The sequence below is a fragment of the Sceloporus undulatus genome, chromosome 7, assembly GCF_019175285.1.
Source record: "Sceloporus undulatus isolate JIND9_A2432 ecotype Alabama chromosome 7, SceUnd_v1.1, whole genome shotgun sequence".
Classification (NCBI taxonomy): domain Eukaryota; kingdom Metazoa; phylum Chordata; class Lepidosauria; order Squamata; family Phrynosomatidae; genus Sceloporus; species Sceloporus undulatus.
The window spans coordinates 5,832,786-5,854,737 of record NC_056528.1 but is presented as its reverse complement, the minus strand read 5'-3'; the positions used below and the strand labels follow the sequence as shown (position 1 = coordinate 5,854,737).

The following is a 21,952-nucleotide window of genomic DNA, read 5'->3' as shown; positions in this document are numbered from 1 at the left end:
CTATTTATTTTGCCTCTCTCCTGCATAGTAAGTGAACGTTGCCTGAGAGGAGGACATGTATCTTAGAGATTTTGGTCATGTTGAAGAGTGATGGGAAGAACAGTAGGTTGAAGATGTGATAGGCCAGTAAAGTAGAAGCTACGTTGGATGCATTTGAGCAAGAGAAGAAGTATCCAGGGTGGTAGAAATAATGACTCAACCATGTGTAGTCTGCACAAAATTTCATCTCTCCCCTGTTAAGCATAGAATCATGTGTCTATTGTCATGGAAATTTTCCTTGAACCTTGTCTTTGATCATCCCTTTGAGCGGCGGGGTCATGAATTCATCCTCATTCCCCAGGAACTAGTATATAACCTGACTCAAATTGCATACATAGATATGCAGTGCAATGCCAATGCAAGCACTTGCTATCCTAAGTGACACCTACTCTGTTAGCCTCAAAGGTGCTGGAAGATCCCATTGCATACTGATCTAGACTAAGACAGCTTTGAATCAAGTGACAGTGTCATTCTGTTTTTGCTTTGCTTTGTTTCCCGAGTTAAAAAGTCCAGTGGTGAACATGAGTACATTCAACCATGAGTACTTGTGAGGAACTAAGAAGGTTGAGTTGTAGATTAAATTTGTCATGGTACCATTTTGCTATGATATAACTACAGTTTCAGCTGATTTTGTTGTAAGACCAGTTAAAGCTTTTTGTGAATTTCTTGTTCCAGTTTTGAAGGGAAAGTAGAATACAAATCAAATAACGTCTTCAAAAGAGATATAAGTTGGTGAGGGTGCAATTACTTATGCAAAACTTAAGCAGCAATCCTGTCTCCCATAGCATTTTAGATGACCAATGTTCTCTTCCAGCGTCACGTTTCAGCTTTCCTATCAACTTTCTTCACCGTCCAGCTTTTTTTCCAATTGTACATAGCAACTGGAAATACAGTGGCATGGATTATTCTCGACATTGGTATTGAATGATTTAGCTTTACACTTGAGCATTTTGTCTAGTTCCTTCATAGCTTCATAGCTTCTCTACTTCCAACTCCTAGTCTGATTTCTTGGTTGCAGTTCCCATTTTGGTTAATGGCTGAACCAAGGTTTACGATATATTTCACTGTCTAGGTGTCTTGTTTAAAGTTATATAACATCATTTGTGGTCGTTGTTGTTTTCTTAATGTTCAGTCAGTCATAGATTTATTGTAACTAGTAAACAGCCATTATATAAATATATTACAAATCACCTTTAGTCTTTGCATGCAAGTTGAATTGTAGAATCATAGAGTTGGAAGAGACCTCAAGGCTCAGCAAATCCACCAATGTCAGGCCAGAGGAATTGCTTCACATTTCTAAGACAAGTGAGTCTTCAGTGCCATATATAAGGTTTTATCCCCCACCCATGGATAATAAACCCCAAATAAGTTATGCAGAGTATGGCACATATGCAAAGTTGCATAATTTACAACGCTTGTAGGACTAAAGTTTATGTACTGTACTTCAGAATTTGGATTGTCTTGAACCTGTCCTTGGTTATGTGTGCCTTCGACTTCACATTGAACATGACCAACATCACATAACTGAAGCAATGTGGACTGTGAGGGCAATCTTGTGTGAATTGTTTGGGATGATGTCTGATTGATATGCATAGGACTGCAGTCTAAATGTGCTATTTAAATTCTGACCACAACCTGTTTTATGTTTCTCTCCAGATTTTTGAGTATCTAAGGGGTGTCATAGAAGCACACCTTTAGCCTGAGAGGATGAGCGAACTTGACCAACTACGCCAGGAGGCGGAACAACTGAGAAACCAAATCAGAGTAAGTATTTAAGGAAAAAACTGTTCGGTTTTCCCATTGTTGGACTCCTTGGATAAAGTCAATTTTATCTGATGTTTCCAAGGCACGTAATAAAGTAAATCAATATATAATAAAGCAGCAATATTGATGTCAAATAGAACAAGAATTTTAAAAAATAACTTTAAAACAGTAACCAAACAGTTGTTCATTGCTGTACATATTCAACACTTGTAGTTTTGCTATTTTGTAATTACTCCAAGGTGAACCTTTCATGGGATTCTCTAGGCAAGATTTGCTCAGAGGGGCTTTTGCCTTCCTCTGAGGCTGAGAGCATGCGACTTGCTGAAAGTCACCCACTGGATTTTCAAGGCAGAGCAGGGATTTGAATCCTAGTCTCCAGAGTCAACAGTCAAATCATTACACTGATTTTGTAATTCCTGTAATTTCAATGCCACTCTGCACTTAATACATGGACTACATTTCTAAGCTCTTTGGCTTGTGCCTTATGAAAGAAGAAGACCAAATGTCAAAGCCTAATAATATTCAAAGAAGCAGATTTATTTTAGGTCCTGTAAGTTCTACTTTGTAAAAATGTTTTATGAAACAAGGTCAGTTGTAAGCACAGTTCTAGAAGAACTAGTAAGTAACTGTATAGTTACTTATAAGTACAAGTTACTGTACAGTATAAGTACAATAACTTGATGTGGTGAAGTACAGTTATACACATTTTGTGTAATTTATTTTTGCAGATTTCTATGGGATCCTTATAATTTCAGGGCTTCCTACTACAAGGTGCACATGCTTGTCTGCTCAACTGTCTGGATATGTACATTTCCTGTCTCTGCTTTTGGGTTTCAGCAGTAAACAGGCTGTCCAGATTCTTTACATTTGCTTGTCCTTTTGTAATAGTAGCATGGTGCCAAATTATTCAGCGAGCATATTCCACCTCCCTGACAATCCCTTCGTTCTTTCTTTCCCCAGGATGCTAGAAAAGCGTGCGCTGATGCTACATTGGCCCAGGTGAGTGTACATCATCTTGCCAAACACTGTTTAGTTTTTTTAAAACTAAAAAGGCTTACATCGGATGGAGCTGTGGCAATTTTAACTTGCTTACCAGCAAAAATGTCATCTAAGGGATTGCTGTGTGTGATCACCTTTTTCAGGGGATCGTCTTTTTCTCTTGGCAACAGGAATAATCTATTTAACTTGGAATAAATCATTCTCAACTATCATTGAAATAAAGGAGACTTAATAAGTTAGTTTTGAAATACAGAATGCTGATACACCTGTAATGTCTTGTTACCTTAATCATGGTTAAGGAAATGAGATCAAAAAGTTTCCTTTCCAGACTCATAGTGCTCTCAATGGAGGCCTTAAACATGATTGAGGTTTGCCATTTAGTGAATTACATAAATGGGTCTTCCTGCCCCTGTGTAGAGTGTTAGTAACATTATAGAGCTGAGCAAGGAACTTTTGGTGGTACATGCACAGGTTAGTACCATATCCCTTTAATTTCTAGATCCTTTATATCCCTAGTTCCTTTTTATCTGCCTCACTGAGAGCAATGTCTTTTAAACACTCCAATCTTTTTAGTTGAATGCTCTCTAGCTATTTATTGAGCTGTTCCCAAAGAGATATTTGCAGATTCCATAATCTTTTCTTTCTCTTTAACGTAAAATTGGAATATTTTTCCTGTATTTTCATCAGTAATGCCACTGGTTCCCATTTCTATGGCCTCTGTGGCTTCAAGGGCTTTATTTAGAAGATGTTCTCAAAAGGTAGTATTAAGGTGTCTCCTAATGATGGTCATTCCATTGCATTCTCTGCCTTGGAAAACTCCCATAATGTTTCTGTGTGTAAATGTTGTCTAGCATTGAAACTTCAAAGTAGATTGATTAGGGCAGGAAAACTGCACACTATCTTGGGCAGACTGCTTTTTCTTTTTTCCTCCCAAGGTTTTTGAGCTGAAACTGTCACAATTGGCCACATACCTCCTTCCATTTCAACTTATGCTGCATCTGCACTGCAGAAATTATCTAGTTTTACACCACTTTAACTCAAATAGCTATGGAACTCTGGGAAATGTAGTTTGTTGTGACACCTGAGCTCTCTGACAGAGAATGCTAAATGCCTCACAGAACTACAGTTACCAGAATTCCATAGCATTGAGCCATGGAAGTTAAAGTGGGGTAAACTGGATTATTTCTGGAGTACAGATGCAGCTTTAGTTGATGCCCATTCATCCTGGTACATTTATTTCCACTAATGTGCAGCCAGCCCAGTGTGTGCAAAATCCCAACATTGGCCTTAATACCTCTTGAGCTCCCCAGTAGCCAGCAATGTAACATAGACCTGGCTCAGTACTAAAGCACCTTTTGTCCTCAGAGACATTGGAGGTTCTGTCCTGGGCTATTCAACATCTTTATCAACAACTTGGATGAAAGAATAGAGGGCATGCTTATCAAATTTGCAGATGACACCAAATTAGGAGGAATAGCTAACACCCCAGAGGACAGGATCAAAATTCAAAATCCCCTTAATAGATTAAGATTAATAGATTTAGCTGGGCCAAAGCTAACAAAACGAATTTCAACATGGAGAAATGTAAGGTAGGTCGAAAAATGATAGATATAGGATGGGGACACCTGGCTTAATAATACTACATGTGAAAGAGAGCTAGGAGTCCCAGTAGACCACAAGTAGAACATGAGTCAACATTGCAATGTAGCAGATAAAAGGCCATTGTGATTCTAGGTTGCATTAATAGTAGTAGTATCATGTCTAGATCAAGGAAAGTAATAGTCCCGCTCTAGTCTGCTCACCTAGAATCTTGTGTCCAGCTCTGGGCAGTACAGTTCAGAAAGGATGTTGAGAAGCTGGAAAGTGTCCAGAGGAGGGCAACCAAAATGGTGAAAGGTCTTGAAACCATGCCTTTAGCCTCTTTGTGATATTAACAAAACACAGTGAATTGGTTTCCTTTCAGTGTCTAGCTAAGTGGGTTGTTGTGACCATTGGACATAATTCCTCCACAGGGTGTGAGAAGTCAGAGCAACAGCTACATCCACACCATTCTTAAGCAAGGTAGTGATTCCAGACACTTGTTGCATAGCCAGTGATCACAGTCATTGGTGTTTATTTGTAACACTCACATCCCTCTTTGTCTGAATTCCTCCCAACCTCCACTCAGGCAAGTTCTTTAATTTCCCATTTGTGAGAATCACAGACACCACAAAGGGGAGGAAAAACACCACAAGTTGCTTCCTGTAATACTCTTTCTTTGAGTGGTCATCTGTGAACTCGCACAACCCTCCCACCTCCCCTCAAGGGAATTCTCTGTATTGCTATACTTGTAACCTCTCTGCAGATGTGGAACTAAAGTGAATTGTAGGGATGTGGTACTGATTTGCACAATAGAGGTGGTTGAGTACCTGCAAAAATACACTTGCTCAACTCTAGAATGTTCTGAGCATCTGTGCAGGTTATGGGAAGACCCATTTGAGTGAGTTTTCAAATGACCACATGAAGAGCCACAGATACAGGTAAACTACATGCGTTTTTGCAACAGGCCAAGGCTGAAACTATGTTCAAAACAGGTTAACATAAACCAGGGATGAGTAATATTTGGCCCTCCAGATTTGTTGGATTGCACCTCCCATCAAGCTTTCTTTTGGGCTCTGTACCGACTTTTTGAACAAGAACCCGTGACCTCAAGGGCAAAAAACAGGAGAACATCACTCATCATTTTGCAGCCAGTGGCCAGGTCATAGATAGATAAAATGGACTGGCATCTACTGTTCTGTTTTGAATGCAGGTTTGCATTACTTGTCAGCTAAATTTTCTGTGCTAGAGCTTGATGTAAAAGAATACTATTGGTAGTAGTAATAATGAAGGGAGGAGACAAGTGAATTGCCTCTTAAGCATACATTGCTAAAATTGGTTCCCTGAATATTTTGTCTTGTGGTGTTGAACTGTGAGGATGTCTTTTAGCATAATTCATGAGGGGAGGTCATGTTTGGAAACACGGAAAGAGACTTCAAGAACCTGACATAGAGCAGAGAAAGGGAATCGTGTCAGAATATAAATCTGGAAAGCATTCTGATCTATACTAAGTTTCCTTGACATATTTCAAGAGGAAGCTGGAATTCTTTGTTCAGGTCCTTTAGCTAAATAACTGTGTTTACATGGAGACAGAACAAGTATGCAGACTATTTTTTAAAATGTTGAAGTTCCCAGAACATATTACAGTCTACTGACAAACAAGCCTTAAATTTATTCTGGAGAAATACGTTTAAGACGCTTTTTATTAGTAGTTTCTTAGAAAGCGTGCTTGTTTCAGACAGTGGAGAGTCATGTAGCATCTTATAAAAATGAACATGTTCCCCAAAGCCAGCTTAGAGGCTTTCATGGGCTGGAGCCCAGTTCCGCTACATGATACAATTACCTTGATGAGATTTGATTAATGATATACCAAAATTGCGTAGGTCGAAAGAAAGATTTTCAAGACGAAGCCAAAAGGACCAGCAATGTAGAGCACAAATGAAAATGGTGTATGCACATAGTAAAAAAATGAAAGGATCTTTTTGCAGTGTGACACTGGCCCATTGGACAAAGTAATTGACAAAGCAAGATGAAGAAACGAATCTAAATAAAGGGAGCAACCATCTTGAATGTGCTTAGGACTGGAATGTGGCTTTGGCTTGACCTCCAGACTCTTAGGACCCATGCATCATTTAAATAGCATACCTCCAAAGAGACCCGAAGCAGCTTTATTTTGGCAGTCTGTAACAGGCCATAGTTGTACTTTCCAATGGCATTCTCTGTGCTGGTGGTTTTAGCCTCTCCCCAAATCACAATAAAGGAGCTTTGCCTCTCTGTGTTGGGGCTGTGATGTCAGCCACTCAGCACTATATTTTATTTCCAATGTTAGCTCTATTGTCGGTTACGATGGTCTGGATGGATATCAATGCAGGGAAAGGCCAATCCCCTTCCTGGCCGTATGGGAATTGAGGACAAAGATCAGTAAAAGCCAGGTAATAAAATTTCTGCTCCATTAGCAGCAGCAATGTAACTTCCCTAAAGATCCAGGCACTGTCTCCCTTATGCAAGGCTTCAGTTTCTCGAGAAGCCTCTGTACTGTTAATCTGGGGAAATCTGTTAATCTTAGGCGTTCCCAATTGTAGTCCAGATGAAAGAGTTTGACCTTTGCTAGAGATAGAAACCTCAAAAGGGACAGAGATCACCTGGATCTTAAAGGAAGTTACTTTGCTGTTGTTAATGGAGTTGAAATGTTATTATCTGACTTTTACTGCCCTTTGTCCCCAGTTCCCCCACAGCCAAGAAGGGGATTGCATTGTCCAGAGCAGCTGAACTGATAGCAAAAATAACAACTGAGGCAGAATGTAGGCTTGTAACTAACATGGTCACTTTTCCTCTCCTATATGATTTGTAGTATCTTTGATGAAAAAGTCAGTGTTGCTTTGAAAGCTTGCATTATGTATTCTTATGGGGGTCCTCTTTCTGAAGAAATAGTAATGTGCATCTCCTAACTGATCAGTTGGCAACATTATTTAGTACACTAGGAAAGCACATCCAAAATGGCCTTAATGGAATGTGCATTTATTTTGTTCATTGTCAAGAAGACTAGTTTCGTTGAGGGTTCTTCTGTCAGAAGATAGCCTTGTGGTTGCCACTTACAAATATATATAATCGATTTCTCTTGTAGATCACCGCCAACATTGATCCAGTTGGTCGTATCCAGATGCGCACTAGAAGAACACTGAGAGGACACTTGGCTAAAATTTATGCAATGCATTGGGGGACTGATTCCAGGTGAGTTTCATTGGTGCCTAAAGAATGTTCAGTTGTCCATCCCTCTGATAAGAGCCACCTCTGTTGTAACTCTTTGAATATGAAAAGGAAGAAGGGAGGGAGAGAGAGAGAAAAAGGAATGTGGCATCACCTTTAAGACTATCTGGTTTTGATTTTAGTATGAGTTTAACATTTTTTTGTTTGTTGGCGGCAGTATTTGAAATGTATTCTTAAAAATAGCATTGCTCATTTCTCCTTTGGGAAAATAAATACAGTTCTGGTATTGGAGGAGTTCTGGAGCATTCTAAAGATAGAAGAGGCATGTGCCTGTTTTTACATTGTTTTTCTGAATGCCTGACACTTTTATTATTCAGCGATACTGGTTTTGCAGCAAGCAGCATGGATATGAATTGCCGCTGGCTGCTATAACCCAATCTGTGTTGTCATAAGAACACTTACGTTACGTAAATCTTTGGTTCTCCCCACTCCTGCTCCCTTGTTAAAACATTGTTTTAGAATAGACTGCCTGTAGTAAATATGTTGGAAGTGTTCAGTGGCCTACTCCAAGCAATCAACTCCACCTTTAAAAAAACAGGATATGCATGATCTTTGTGCATCCCTATTTAGTCCTATAGATTAAAGTACACTTCTAAATTCTTGTTTCTTTTGAAATTAACAGTAGCTTCTGCTTCAGATGTAAGAAGCAATTTCATTTTATTCATTACCAGGTGATATACAGTGGTACCCCGGGATACGAATGCGCCGCCTTACGAAATTTCCGGGTTACGAAAAAAATCTATTTAAAAAAACTGTTCCGGGTTACGAATGTTTTTTCAGGTTACGAAAAAATTTTTGGTGCTTTTCGGCGCTATTTCACACCAAATCGCGGCTTTTCCCCATTAGCGCCTATGGGTTTTTCGGCTTACGAAGCCTTTCAGGTTACGAAAGCGGCGGCGGAACGAATTATTTTCGTAACCCGGGGTACCACTGTATTGGGTTTGGTTTTGAAATCAGCTCAGTGAGATGGTTTTGGGCAGATCATACTGTCTTGGGCCCCATACAGACAGGCCAAAATAAAGCCGCTTCGGGTCACTTTGGAGGTATGCTCTTTAAATGATGCATGCATACTAAGAGTCTGGAATCCGCACCAAAGCCACGATCAAGTCCTAAGGACTGGAGCGCAGCTTTGGCGCAACCTCCGGACTCTTAGGACGCATGCATCATTTAAACAGCATACCTCCAAGGTGACACGAAGCAGCTTTATTTTGGCAGTCTGCATGGAGCCTTTGTTTCCCAACGTGTGAGGACAACTTGGTAAATTTGCTAAACAAATGGTTGGAACAAACAGCTGTTAGCATTTCCACACAAAGAACAAAAGCTCCTAATTGAAAGTAAAACCTATCTTCCTACATGGCTGGTATGTACTTCATCTGTTTGTTTTATGTCGTTCTTCCTACCCATACCTCCAGGCTTCTTGTCAGCGCATCACAGGATGGCAAGCTTATCATTTGGGACAGTTACACCACAAATAAGGTGAGAGCAATTCCCTGGCTTCTTCTGCTTAAGTACAGCTTGTCTGAAAGAGGAGGAATAAATCAAAGGAAGAAAACTTTATGAAGGAGTGTTTCAAATGCTGCATTTTTGGATTGGGCTTTTGTTTAGCTTTCTTCCAAAGATAATCATTCCAAGAGGATAGATACAGACAGATTCAAGATTGGTACCTTTTTTCTTTTCTTTTTAAAATATTTTACTTTATTTAGAGGGAGCAGGTTGCTTTGTGAAATGAAAGGGAATGGCACTGAGTAGGAACTTTTTAGTAAGAGGTATGCTTGGTGAGGCAAAGTGTTAACCTCTCTAGCAGAGAAATAGGTATTAGAAATGAGGCTTGCAGTCCTTGCTATAGTAATATGAAACATGGACCCAGATTATGCAAGGTTTACTTAATGTGAGATGCATCCACTGACTTTGATTAGCACATATTAGAAAATAATTGAATTGAAAGTCAAAGCTGGATAAAAAACAGAAATGGAAATGCAGACTTAAATGTAAAGTACAACTCTAGAAGAGGAGACAGCAAAGGTTCATGGAAGCACCTCACTGGTGCTTAGGTTTCATCCCTTGAAACATCTGTTTCTTCAGTATGGGAAAGTAAGTAGTTAGTAATTGCTTGAGTTCTTTGCGGTGCCACATTGCTCCTCTGGCACTGAATCCACATGATGCAGTGCTGAAGGAGCGCCATAAAGCCACAGCTATCGCACCCTTTCCAGGATACAAAACGGAGCTGCTTTTTGCATCTTCTTTTGGCACCTGGAAAGACCAGATCAGGACCACGAAATGTGGTTGCCGCAGTCCCGGAGGCGCCTGCAGGCCAACCCTTGGGGTGGTCTGCACAGCCCCAAAATCACACTTTTATGCATTACCTTCACTTAGTCTTGAAACTAGCCAACATTCAGATCAGTCTTTTAGACAGATCTGGATTCCTTCACTCACATTGATAGAAAGTACAGTAAGGGTTAATCTGTTGTCAAATGACAGATTAGTATTCTCTTTACTCTTCACCACGCTCTTTCACTTCTAGAAAGGAGGACTTTGCCAGTAAAGTTGTTGCTGTGTGCCTTCAAGTCATTTCTAACTAATAGCAAACCTATCATGGGGCTTTTTTGGCAAGGTTTGTTCAGAGGGAGTTTGCGTTTGCCTTCCTCTGATGCTGAGAGAGTGTAACTTGCCCAGGATCACCCAAGATCACCCAATCCCAGTCCATGGCCAAGCAGGGATTTGAACCCTGGTGATCTCCAGAGTTGAAGTCTAATGCTCAAACCACTACGCCATGCTGACTCTAGTATTCATCAAATGCAGGATATTAGACGACAGTTCTGCAATAACCAGAATGTAGATTCAAATGAGCATTTTCATAAGTATCAGAATCGTTTACACATTCAAAACCTAAGCTAAAAATATCACAGGCATCATAGCTGTAACTAAGCAGTCTTGCACATGCTGGCTATGATGATGAACTTCGCAAAGAAGGTGCTTTTAAAAGAAGGGGGGCTTCATCCTAGTGATGCAGTAAGAGCAATGATTTAGAGGTGTTTCTTTAGATGCCAAATAAAGGATCATTCCACTTGTTACAGTAGCATGCTTAACTTTATTTGGGTGCTCCTTTGTTTTTCTTCTTAATATGAATATATATATATATATGGCCCTCAAGGACATAATTTCATAGTGAATCTTACTGTACAGATACACTGATTAATTCAGTAACTAAACACACATTCATTTGCATCCTCAAGTCAAGCCTGTTGTGGTAATTATAATTGTTATTTTTATAGCATCTGAGAGTGTTCAAACAGTTATCATTGAATTGTAGAGTTGGAAGAGACCACAAGGGCCATCTAGTCCAATGTTATGTATGCATCATTCTGGTATTTCTTACCGTTGTCCTGTAAGATAGTGGGCCAGTATCATTAGTCAAGTTTTGCTGACTGGCTGAGCATTATAAGTTGTGATATTAACATATATAAAACATTAGCCAAAACAACCAAACAAACAATATCTTCACATTTAAACAAAGAACATCTTAACTTCCTAAGCTGTACAAATAAGTTTCCTTAACTATACTTACTTTTTCACAAACTCTTCATCTCTTTAAATTTAAGCTATTATCTTTTGAAGCTTATCTATAAACCCAACTATACCAAGACTGTCCATTATTATATTCCCCGACTAATCTGCTTAAATTAACTAAGTTGTTCATATAGTAAAAACTATCTGCAAGGACGCTCAATATATCGTACATATTTATTTGTAATATATAATGTACTCTCTAGATTATAACTATCCATACTATATATATCTATATTAGTAAATGTCCTCTATATAAGAGCTTTTATGGTTCCATTTCATTTTCACTTTAAATAATATATCTATGAGTATAGCTATTCTTGTATATATGTTATATATTATATACATATTAAACTCTTGGCTGTGTCCTAAGATAAACTCTGAATCTGTAACCGGTTATATTTATTATGGACTATATTATATTTAAATATTTCAGCAACTATGTTTTCTTTCCAAAAGGCCTTCACTGATCTACTAATGCTCTACAGTTGTCTCTCTGGATTCGCGGCTTTGGGATTCGCGGATTCAATTCGCAAATCCTTAGCTGTGCGCGCGTCCACTCCTCCCTCTCCGTCCCTCCCTGGCCTTTTCCCTGTGAGGGACGGAAAAGCCGGGAGGGTGCGCACGCACAGCAACGGACTCACAAATAATTGAGCTCCCTGAATCCTTGGGACTAAAAGAGGAAGCGGCAGGTGCGTCCTCCTTCCTTCCCTCCCTAGGCCTGAGAGAAGTCCCTGGACGTCTCCCAGGCCTTCGGAGGAAAGGGAGAAGCAACCAAAGCACCCTTTTCCCTTCCCTCTCAAGGCCTGAGAGAGGTCCCTGGACGTCTCCCAAGCTTTCAGAGGGAAGGGGGACGCGGCCAAAGCACCCTCCTTCCTTCCCTGCAAGGCCTGAGCGGGGTCCCCAGACTTCTCCCAAGCCTTCGGAGAGAAGGGAGAACCAGCTAGTATGTGCTCCCATGCTCTTCCAGCATCTCAAACAGCTGGTAGTCCTCCTCCCCTCTTAGTTTCTCAATTGAAGATCTTCTTTCATTTTAGTCAACTTCCTCATCATCCAATTCTCTTAACAAATCTTCTGGTACAAGATTCAACTCTCCATCTTCGCCTTCATCTGATGTATCCACATCTTCTCTTCATCGTCTTATAATTAGCTTCGCTGCTGTGGCTCCTGCTTCAGTTTCATCCTTTTCTTGATTATCCGGATTATCCTTTTGTTTTCCTGTTGATTTATTCCTTTCAAAGAATTGTTTAACAAACCCTTCCTCCACCAAAACTTTAAACCTTCCTGAATTTCCCATCGGTGTTGGATTTTTTCTCTTCTGAGCAAGGTGGTCAGACTTGTATATTCTCTCCTCTTCCGTGGCAGTTTTGCCGAAATGTCTTTTAAAACTTTCAGCTCTTGATCCTCATACTTGAATGGTGAGTCATTATGTCTATTTAGAAACTGATCGTGGATCTGTTTTCTAACAAAATGCCCAGCCGCGTACCTTGGGAGCCCTTTTCGTTTAGCAATTTGGGAATTAACACGGTAGAATTGATCAATTTCAACTTCAATTTTTTAAAGTTCTTTATCCATAAATTGGGCAATTTTCAGTATTAATTTCTCCACTAAATTTTCATTTTTCCCTCCAAGAAGCCTCTTATCTTCGCTGATTTCTCCCTCATTCTCTGCTCCTATATTTCTTTCTCATTAAGTCTTCCTCTTTTTTTATGCTCCATTTTGGCAAAATCTAATTCAAGCTTATCATTTTTAAATTCTAGAATGTCCATTTTTCATTTTGTGGTTTGATATCTGCCATCAGTCTGTCCACAGATTGATTAATCTCTTTCAGATCTGCACGGATCTCCTGTTTTATTTCCCTCTTAAAGGCATTCATCTGTTGGGTTAGGTTCAGAGATAAGGATTTTCTTTTATCCACAATTGCCTGATTAAAATCTACATTTTTTTGGTTTTGGATCTTCTTTGATTTTGTGGCTGCATATTTGCTTTCTGTGTTTGACCACGAAATGCCATTCTATCAGATTGCATACAGTGGTGCCTCGGGTTACGAAATTAATTCGTTCCGCCGCGGCGTTCGTAACCCGATTTTTTTCGTAACCCGAAAAAGCCATAGGCGCTAGCGCTGGAAAGCCGCGTTTCGTGCAAAAAAGTGCCGAAAAGCACCAAAAATTCTTTTCGTAAGCCGAAAAAAAAAACACGGAACCCGGAACAGTTTTTTCCTATGGGATTTTTTCGTATCCCGGAAATTTCGTAAGGCGGTGCTTTCGTATCCCGGGGTACCACTGTAGTTAGTTACTTACTTACTTAATTAGTATAACAGTATTCCAAACAATTACCTTACAAGCATACATATACAGTAATATGTTCAAAATATATTCCAAAAGCCTTATGTATATTTTTTGAGCAATTTGAAATTCCAACTGAAAAAAAGCCCCAACAATTATTCATTACCCACCTTTCAGCACCTTAAGATATTCTCACTGTTTCCAGCAGAGCCAGATCCAGGTCGGATAATGATCACTTCAATTATAGCAATATCAATACCATTTGCTTAGTTACAGTCTTGCCTTTTCCTCTGAAAAGCTCTTTCTACCTTTCTTAAACTACAATTCCAGTCTCAAGCGCCATTTCTTGCTTCGCCTCTATGGTTATCCCTATGGACATCCCTATGGTTTCCTCCTCTACTTCCTACTTCCGTTGCAGTCATCTCCACTTCTTTCACTCCATGCTCCGTCTGCCTCAGCCTGCCTTCTCTCCACCTTCTCTCCACAGATCCTTCTCTTCCCGTCCTCGCTCTCCATCCCATACATCACCCCCACATTTCGCCCTCAACGTCCAAACATGGTCACTTACTATCTCCAACGTCGCCTAGAGAGACGTGGATCAGGGAGGGTAAGCAATATTTCTCAACCCTTACAGTATCTCTCTGGGATTGTAGTCAATTATACAATTGTTGAAGCCCCAGGTTAGAATCCTTGCTAGTAAGCACCTCTCTCTTGTCTGGATTCAGTTTCAGTTTGATCTTCTTCATCCAATCCATTACCTCTTCCAAGCATTCATTCAGAGGAGACACGCTATCCTTGGCTGAGGCTCTTTTTTGAAGGCGTGAAGAAGTATATTTAGGTGTCTTCAGTACAGTATACTGATAGCATGCTGCCCCATACCTCCAGATGATCACTCCCAGCAGTTTCATGTACATGTTGAATAGCATTGGGGATAGAATGGCACCTTGTGGTATGCCATATAACATCTCCTTTTATGAGAAGCAACTATCCCCAATCTGGAACCTAAGAGGTAGGTCCGGAACCACTGAAACACAGTGCCTCTGAGTCCCAACCCCTTCAGGCATTTCAGAAGGCTACCCTGAATGGCATATTACAGTCCAGAAGATCCAGGGAGGAGGTTTTTTAGCAGTGGTCTACTACTTTTTTTAGCAAAGGAAGCTACTTCACTTCAAAAACTTGACAAAATGGCTGGCTTAACATATTTTCCCTCCTTCTAATTTAGGTCCATGCCATCCCCTTGCGCTCTTCCTGGGTAATGACCTGTGCTTATGCCCCATCTGGAAACTATGTGGCTTGTGGTGGTCTGGATAACATATGTTCCATTTACAACCTGAAAACACGTGAAGGCAATGTGCGCGTAAGCCGTGAACTGGCTGGCCATACAGGTGAGTGGGGTTTAGCCTATTAACTCCACATGAATGCAAGCACTCCTCCATGTTGTCTCCTGAAAGAACTGTCTCCATCTTGCTTGCGCAATAAAGTTTGTTATAAAATGAGCAAATAAAAGTTATTGTAAGATATGGGCAGCTGTAATCCAAAAATAATTTTTGTAACTTTTACAAGGGCTGTTAATGCCTTGCCTAGGTAGGTAGGTAGTTACTTTTGTAGTAGCAACAGCAAGGCTGTAATAGTGATAGAGTAATTTCTCTGCCTGTACAGATCATACCACAAGCAGATTGAAATCGCTTTATGTTGCCTCGTGGTGGTACACATGTGTGGAGTATGTGTAGTCAAATTATGGCTCTCTAGATATTGGACTGCAGCTCCTAGCATTTCTAACCCATGGTTCAAGTCCAGCAACTTCTGGAGAGACACCCTGGTGCAGATTCTGGCAAGGCAACGTATAGCTAGACTACCACTTTAGGGATGTATATGCTGTGCTTTGCCACCAAGAATGAAGGGGCACATAGACACGATACATGAAGCTAATTTATCTAAAAGGGCAATTCAGCTATTGTTATTTTTCTTTAAATTGGTGAATATAGCAAATATAACAGAAATTAATGGCTTTCCATCACCACAGAAATCTCAACGTGTCTCATCTCTAAATTGACATGGTGTTCCTTTTAAAGAAACAAGTATTGCCAAAATCAGGGCTGTGTGACATTAAAAGAAACAATTTTGAAATGAACTTATTCTTTCTCATGGATTCCTCCAAATAATCTGTGAATTGCAGTTTGTCAAGAGGGCTTTAAATTCTGTTACAGACTTTTATCTCTCCCACTGGTAAAGTTTATAGACATAGGCATGGAGCCACTATTTGTGATACGTAGGCCTGTTACAGACTGCCAAAATAAAACTGCTTCGGGTCTCTTTGGAGGTATGCTGTTTAAATGATGCATGCGTCCTAAGAATCCAGAAGCTGCACCAAAGCTGCACTCCAGTGCTTAGGAATGGAGTGTGGCTTTGGCGCAACCTCTGGACTCTTAGGACCCATGCATCATTTAAAGAGCATACCTCCAAAGAGACCTGAAGCAGCTTTATTTTGGCAGTCTGTAACAGGCCTAAGTGAATCCCATCCAAGAGTCAGTTTGCTCCTGAAATTGATAGTTATACCTTAGATTAACTGCAGCCTGGAAGAATGAACTCAAGAGAAATCCTAATAGACTGTTGTACCCCCCACCCCACCTTCAGAGCTATGTTGGATCTCGTATACTGTCTTTGTTTCTGTAAAAGGACAAAATCTCGAAGTGTGGCCAAGCGCAGAGGGCTCTTCCTCCAGAGGTTGCCAGCTTGGCTCCGGAAAAAACCTTTAACAGTTCTTAAGAGGAAGCCTTGGGGGGCTCTGTATCTTGCTGGCTCACCGCCGCTGCAAGGCTTCACAGATACAGACTAAAAGGCGCTCTCTGCAAACAGCTCACAGAGGGGAACTGAGGTTACTCAGCCATGAATGGTTATTTATAATCCAGCGGAGCCAAAAGTGTTTATAACTCTCAATTTAATGTAATGAATAACAAATGCATAAAGCCATATTCAGACGGGCATAAGAGTTACACACTCATATAAGCTCAATCGAAGCAGATTCTTGGTCATGGTGACAGCTATGGCTAATTATGCTTCTTCCACCAAAACCTTTCGTTTTGTGAAGCTGAAAAATGGAAAGAACTGTTGTGGTAGCATTGTTGTTTTGTTTCATTTGAGGAAACCCTTGGCCAACTTCGGGAATGTTACTCTGACAAGGAAGTTATCAAGCAATATGTGTGAGAAATTTGAGACCTGAATTTAGGAGACTTCCAGAAAATATTCTTATTTAGACAGGTAGTTTCTGTGATCAGCCTTTTGTTTTGGACAGAAGAATAGAAAGATCTGATAGACCTCTGATTCTGATAGACTGCAGTTTGCATGCTGGGATTATAATCTCTGTTGATGTCAAGTATGTCTACTCAGGTAAAAGATTACTACACATAAAGTTGAAGAATCTGAGGTGCAATGTTGTCTCGTCATGCTAGCTCTAGTTGTGTGACTTCAGTACCTCCCCTGGTCTAGTCTACATCTCAGTCTAGATGTGGGGTGAGTAACTTGTGGCCCTACCATTGTTGTTGAACTGCAACTCTTACTGGTACTAGCAAGTGATGAGTACTCACAGAGTTACAATCCAACATCATCTAGGAGTGGACAAGTTGATCACTCCTGGTCTAGCTGGTGGAGGACAACAATTCATTTTAAAAAGAAGCAAAAGCAATAGGTATAGGATGGGGTGGGGAAAATTCTCAGTATTCATCAACCATATTTTGCTCTCCCTTTTTCTCTCCTCTCCTTTGCAGGCTACTTGTCATGTTGTCGTTTTGTGGACGATAATCAAATTGTTACCAGCTCTGGAGATACTACTTGGTAAGGAGTAGAGTACTAACACAGGCTGGGAAGCAAAACCGTATAAAGTAGGACGTTCTTCTGAGGTCTTAGCTTTGCATGAATTCACTAGGGTCTAGTTTTCTCAGAGATAGTCACTGTGTCTGTAAGCAGACAGTAGATGGAGCCCCATCTACTTGAATACTTTCTCGTACATTAACAAGGCAAACTCCAGCAAGAGCAATGATATTACCTCCTTCCCACAGCCCTATATTATACTTCTGACATAAGATATCTTGAGATAACCAAAACTAAATTTCTGCATGGAAGGATTTTGAGCTATTTTCTCTTCTGATACCCCAAATTGGGGGGGGGGAGAGTCAGAGTCACCAGTGACTTAATGCGCTATGCTAATTGTTTGCTTTTGTTAGTCTCATTCTTTTCTTCATTTTCATCCATTCTCTGTCAGTGCCCTTTGGGACATAGAAACAGGCCAACAAACAACCACATTTACTGGTCATACCGGAGATGTCATGAGCCTGTCCCTTGCTCCGGATTCCAAGTGTTTTGTTTCTGGTGCCTGTGATGCCTCTGCAAAGCTGTGGGATGTCCGAGAAGGAATGTGCCGGCAAACCTTCACTGGCCACGAGTCAGACATCAATGCCATCTGTGTACGTAAAAGCTTTATTGTAAGAGTGAACACATCTTCATGCACAGGAGATACTGTGCACTTATTCTGGAGATCTTCACAGAGAATGAAATAGTTCTCCAATTGTTGTGAAAGCTTCTTTGCAAGTTAGAGTACACCTTTCTTGTAATTGTGTTTCTTTGTTTCCCTCAAGTTCTTCCCAAATGGCAATGCGTTTGCCACTGGCTCTGATGATGCCACATGCCGGCTGTTTGACCTTCGTGCTGACCAGGAGCTTATGGTTTATTCCCATGACAACATAATCTGTGGCATCACCTCTGTAGCTTTCTCCAAGAGCGGACGCCTTCTCCTAGCTGGCTATGATGACTTTAACTGTAATGTATGGGACACACTCAAAGCTGACAGAGCAGGTAAGCTTATGGAATCTCTTTGGCCAAGAATACAAAAGAGGAAACAAGTATACTGTAGAGGTAGAAGACATGGTCTCTAAATGAAGGAGGGTGAAACAAGTAAGACAGGCAGAGTCCTAGTCCAGTACCCAAACCATTTACAAAGAAACTAAAGTGATTCGAACCAGAAATTTCTGGGTTCTCTCACACACATTACTTTACCCCAACCCAAACCAGGAGTTAGCTAACAACCTTGTAAATGTTGAACTGGATGTCAGCCAGTATCGGTAACAAGAAACTGAATAGCCCTCTTAAAGCTGAGTTATTGTGCCTCTTTCTCTGCATGTATACCTATCCTAATTGAGAGAACCTATGAATAAGGCTAATAATAACCTATGTTAGACACTGGATATTCACAATGTGGGACTTCACAGACACACACACTTTTTGGTCAAGTAGTGGTAACTATCCTATAATGATTTGTAGATGCTGGTTTTATTATTATAAAACTCATTCAATAACATTTTCCTTTTCTGAACATAATGTATTTTGTGTTTTCATTGTTAATGTTAAAAATATTTTCCAAAGCTTTTACTGTTAGTATCCTTAATATATACATTTCTTAGCAAGAATTTATCAATATAATAATGGGCTAGCTGTATTTTCAGGGTCCCATAACAACAGGAAATGTGCTACTACTGCTCTGCTTCTGATGTTTGTCTTTCATAATATATCTGTTATTGCTGTTCAGAAAATCAAGGAACATTGTAGCAGAATTAAGAACTCAGAAAATAGCACCTTCCAAAATCATTTCCAGTTACTGAAGAACACTTTAAATTACAGGAGCCAAATAGCAATAATTTAAAAAACCCAGACTTTGTCCATGTTAGGATTCTGTGCATATTTGATGTGATAATCTTTGGAACCTGTCAAATCTTAAACTTGTTTCTGTTTTTTGTCTCGCTCTCCTTCCAATTTCTAGGTGTCCTAGCTGGCCATGATAATCGTGTCAGTTGCTTAGGTGTAACTGATGATGGCATGGCAGTGGCGACAGGATCATGGGATAGCTTCCTCAAGATCTGGAATTAAAGTCTGTAGGTACTTTTTAAGAAGGGTAGAAGGGGTGGGAAAACACAACTACACACACACATTATCATTAACTAGTCCTGTAATTGCACAAGACCACCAGTCACATGCGTGCTCCAGAATAGCTTCACACCATCACCCTGTTTCTGTTGGGAAGCCCAATATATTCCAAGCCCCATTCCAGTCTACAGAGAAGGCTCCAGGGCTTCAGTATGTCTGTCTCTCCCACATGAAATCACAGAGCATTGTAAAACTCGCATAAAGGACAGAGACAGGAGAGATTGTTAAGGGAGTGCTCTTTTAATGGCATCCCTGTTGGAAGGTTGACACTTGTAGCCTGTTTGTCATTTTGAAGTTGATGGTTTCGATATATGGTTTATGGAAATATAAAGCATTCAGTGGCTACTAGTCATGATGAGACTGTAGGAGCAATATACTTCTGAACACCAGTTGCTGCAGAGCAGCAAGTGAAAAACAAGCGTTGACTTTTGTGCCCTCCTTATGGGCTTCCCAGACCTAGTTTAGCCACTGTGGAAACTTCCCTAAGCACATAACACTACATAGTTGCTGTAGACATTGGAAAGTTCTTACGATCAACACATCCATATTGTGTGTCCTTTGACATTGTGTGTCCTTATGAATGTAACTTGAAGCCTTTATTATATGCAGCATTGAGGCTTTAGAGCAGTGACTCCTAGCCTTTGGTCCTCAAGGTATTTTGGACTTCAACTTCCAGAAGCCCCAGCCAGGAATTCTGGGAGCTCTCAGGAATTCTGGGAGCTGAAGTCCAAAATATCTGGAAGACCAAAGTTTGGGAACCACTTCTTTAAAGAATAACCATTGTAGGAGCTTAGTACCTGTTGTTTTGCAGCATTCCAGGATTAAATGCTTCCAGGGGATCCATTCTAAAAAGCAGAGGCATGAGAGGATTTGATAAGATTTTAAAGATGTTCTATAAACGTGACCAAATCCCAGGTTTGGTTTCCTTTTCATTACAGTTGTCAGTCATTTTTGATATGACCAAAATCAACCAATCAGTCTTTATTTATGGTCAGTAGGCCCGTCGAGGCATACAGTAACTTAGATTACATAAATGGAAAGTTTGCTTAAAGCATATAAAATGGAGAGATGATGTTAAGACACATTAAAACATAGAAAGTTAGGAATAAAATCAGGTGGTCAGATTAGATTACATTGCAGATTGCAGAGAGAGAAAGGTTAGCGTCCAATGTTTTTTATGATTGATATCCTTCAAGCTAAACAAACCTTTCTGTCTGTTCTGTGTCAGAATAGCAGTGGACTCTCCGCCGACTGGAAGACTTTTCCAACAGTTGAAAGTTTAAAATTATGTATCGAATCCAACTATTACTACTAACTCGGACACCCCCTGCCTCTCCCCGGTTCCTGCCCCGCCACCAAAGGGTGAGATCTTTCACGTCTCCCGTTGCCGAAACGAAGAGCACAATTCTCTCTAAAGCGAAGAAATCTGTGTGAATTATTATATACAAAAAAATAGCAAAAGAAGTCAAAATTGTGCATTCCTTTTTGGGACCACTTTTTCGTCTAGGAAACTAAAGAAAAACACACACTTGTGTAAGCATGTCCAAACAAAAGAGAAAAAAACAACATTGTGAAGCAGACAACTTCTAACTTTCACTGTAGTTTTAAAATCGCAGACCGTTGACCTGGTTTTACCGAATCTCTGAGTTGGGGGTGGGAGGGCCTTTGTTTTAAATCTCACTTTCAAACTTCGAAGTCGTGTTTGTAGCAGGGTTGATATCTACTTTTCTCGTCCATATTTCCATTTCCTTTCCTTTTTTTAATACAGTTTGCTTTGACGGTCCGTTGTTGAGCCAAGACTAAGGGAGTCTCAGCCCAGTCGCGCCTGGGATTGTTAATGCTGTAAATTTAGTCCCTTTTTTTTAAAACCGTTTCCGTCGAGTGTCACAAATCGTTGCACAAAATATTGCATATATAGGATAACGTTAAGAAGTAAGATAACCAAGCACACGCTGTACATGGTATAATGTTTGTTTTAAGAGAAAAAAAATCACCTTTTATAGGTATCAAAATGCAAACTAGGGCCTGTTACAGACTGCCAAAATAAAGCTGCTTCGGGTCTCTTTGGAGGTATGCTCTTTAAATGATGCATGGGTCCTAAGAGTCCGGAGGTTGCGCCAAAGCCACACTCCATTCCTAAGCACTGGAGTGCAGCTTTGGTGCAGCTTCCGGATTCTTAGGACCCATGCATCATTTAAACAGCAAGCCTCCAAAGAGACCCAAAGCAGCTTTATTTTTGCAGTCTGTAACAGGCCTAGGATTTTTTTCCACCCCACTTCACATTTTATTATCCTTTCCTTTGCATAGTTTGGATTTCTAATGCCTAAATGGAGGGCAGGTTATATAGCCAGACACTACCCCATAATGTCAACAAAGATGGTTTGGGTTTGGGTTTGGGTTTGGGTTGGGCGGGCGGTTGAAAAGAGAAACCTGTTCAGCGCTTGGCTGCTCCATCAATTCTTTGTGTATGAAACAAGTGTACA

The 21,952-nt window shown here is 40.3% G+C and overlaps 1 protein-coding gene across 4 annotated transcripts; it reads left to right on the top strand.

The window, feature by feature from the left end:
- Positions 1 to 1,695: 1,695 nt before the first annotated feature.
- GNB1 (G protein subunit beta 1) lies at positions 1,696 to 21,465 on the top strand. Of its 4 annotated transcripts, none has more exons than XM_042479035.1 (10): positions 1,696 to 1,803; positions 2,764 to 2,802; positions 7,505 to 7,611; positions 9,060 to 9,123; positions 14,719 to 14,881; positions 17,261 to 17,327; positions 17,755 to 17,956; positions 18,128 to 18,344; positions 19,306 to 19,417; positions 20,703 to 21,465. In XM_042479035.1, the coding sequence occupies exons 1-9, from the start codon at positions 1,747 to 1,749 to the stop codon at positions 19,410 to 19,412; spliced, it is 1,023 nt and encodes a 340-aa protein (XP_042334969.1). In that variant the 5' UTR covers positions 1,696 to 1,746; the 3' UTR covers positions 19,413 to 19,417; positions 20,703 to 21,465. The 4 variants fall into 4 exon arrangements, with proteins under 4 accessions (XP_042334969.1, XP_042334968.1, XP_042334970.1 ...); XM_042479034.1 differs by having other exon boundaries at positions 20,698 to 21,465; XM_042479036.1 differs by having other exon boundaries at positions 19,306 to 19,421.
- The last annotated feature ends 487 nt before the right edge of the window (positions 21,466 to 21,952 follow it).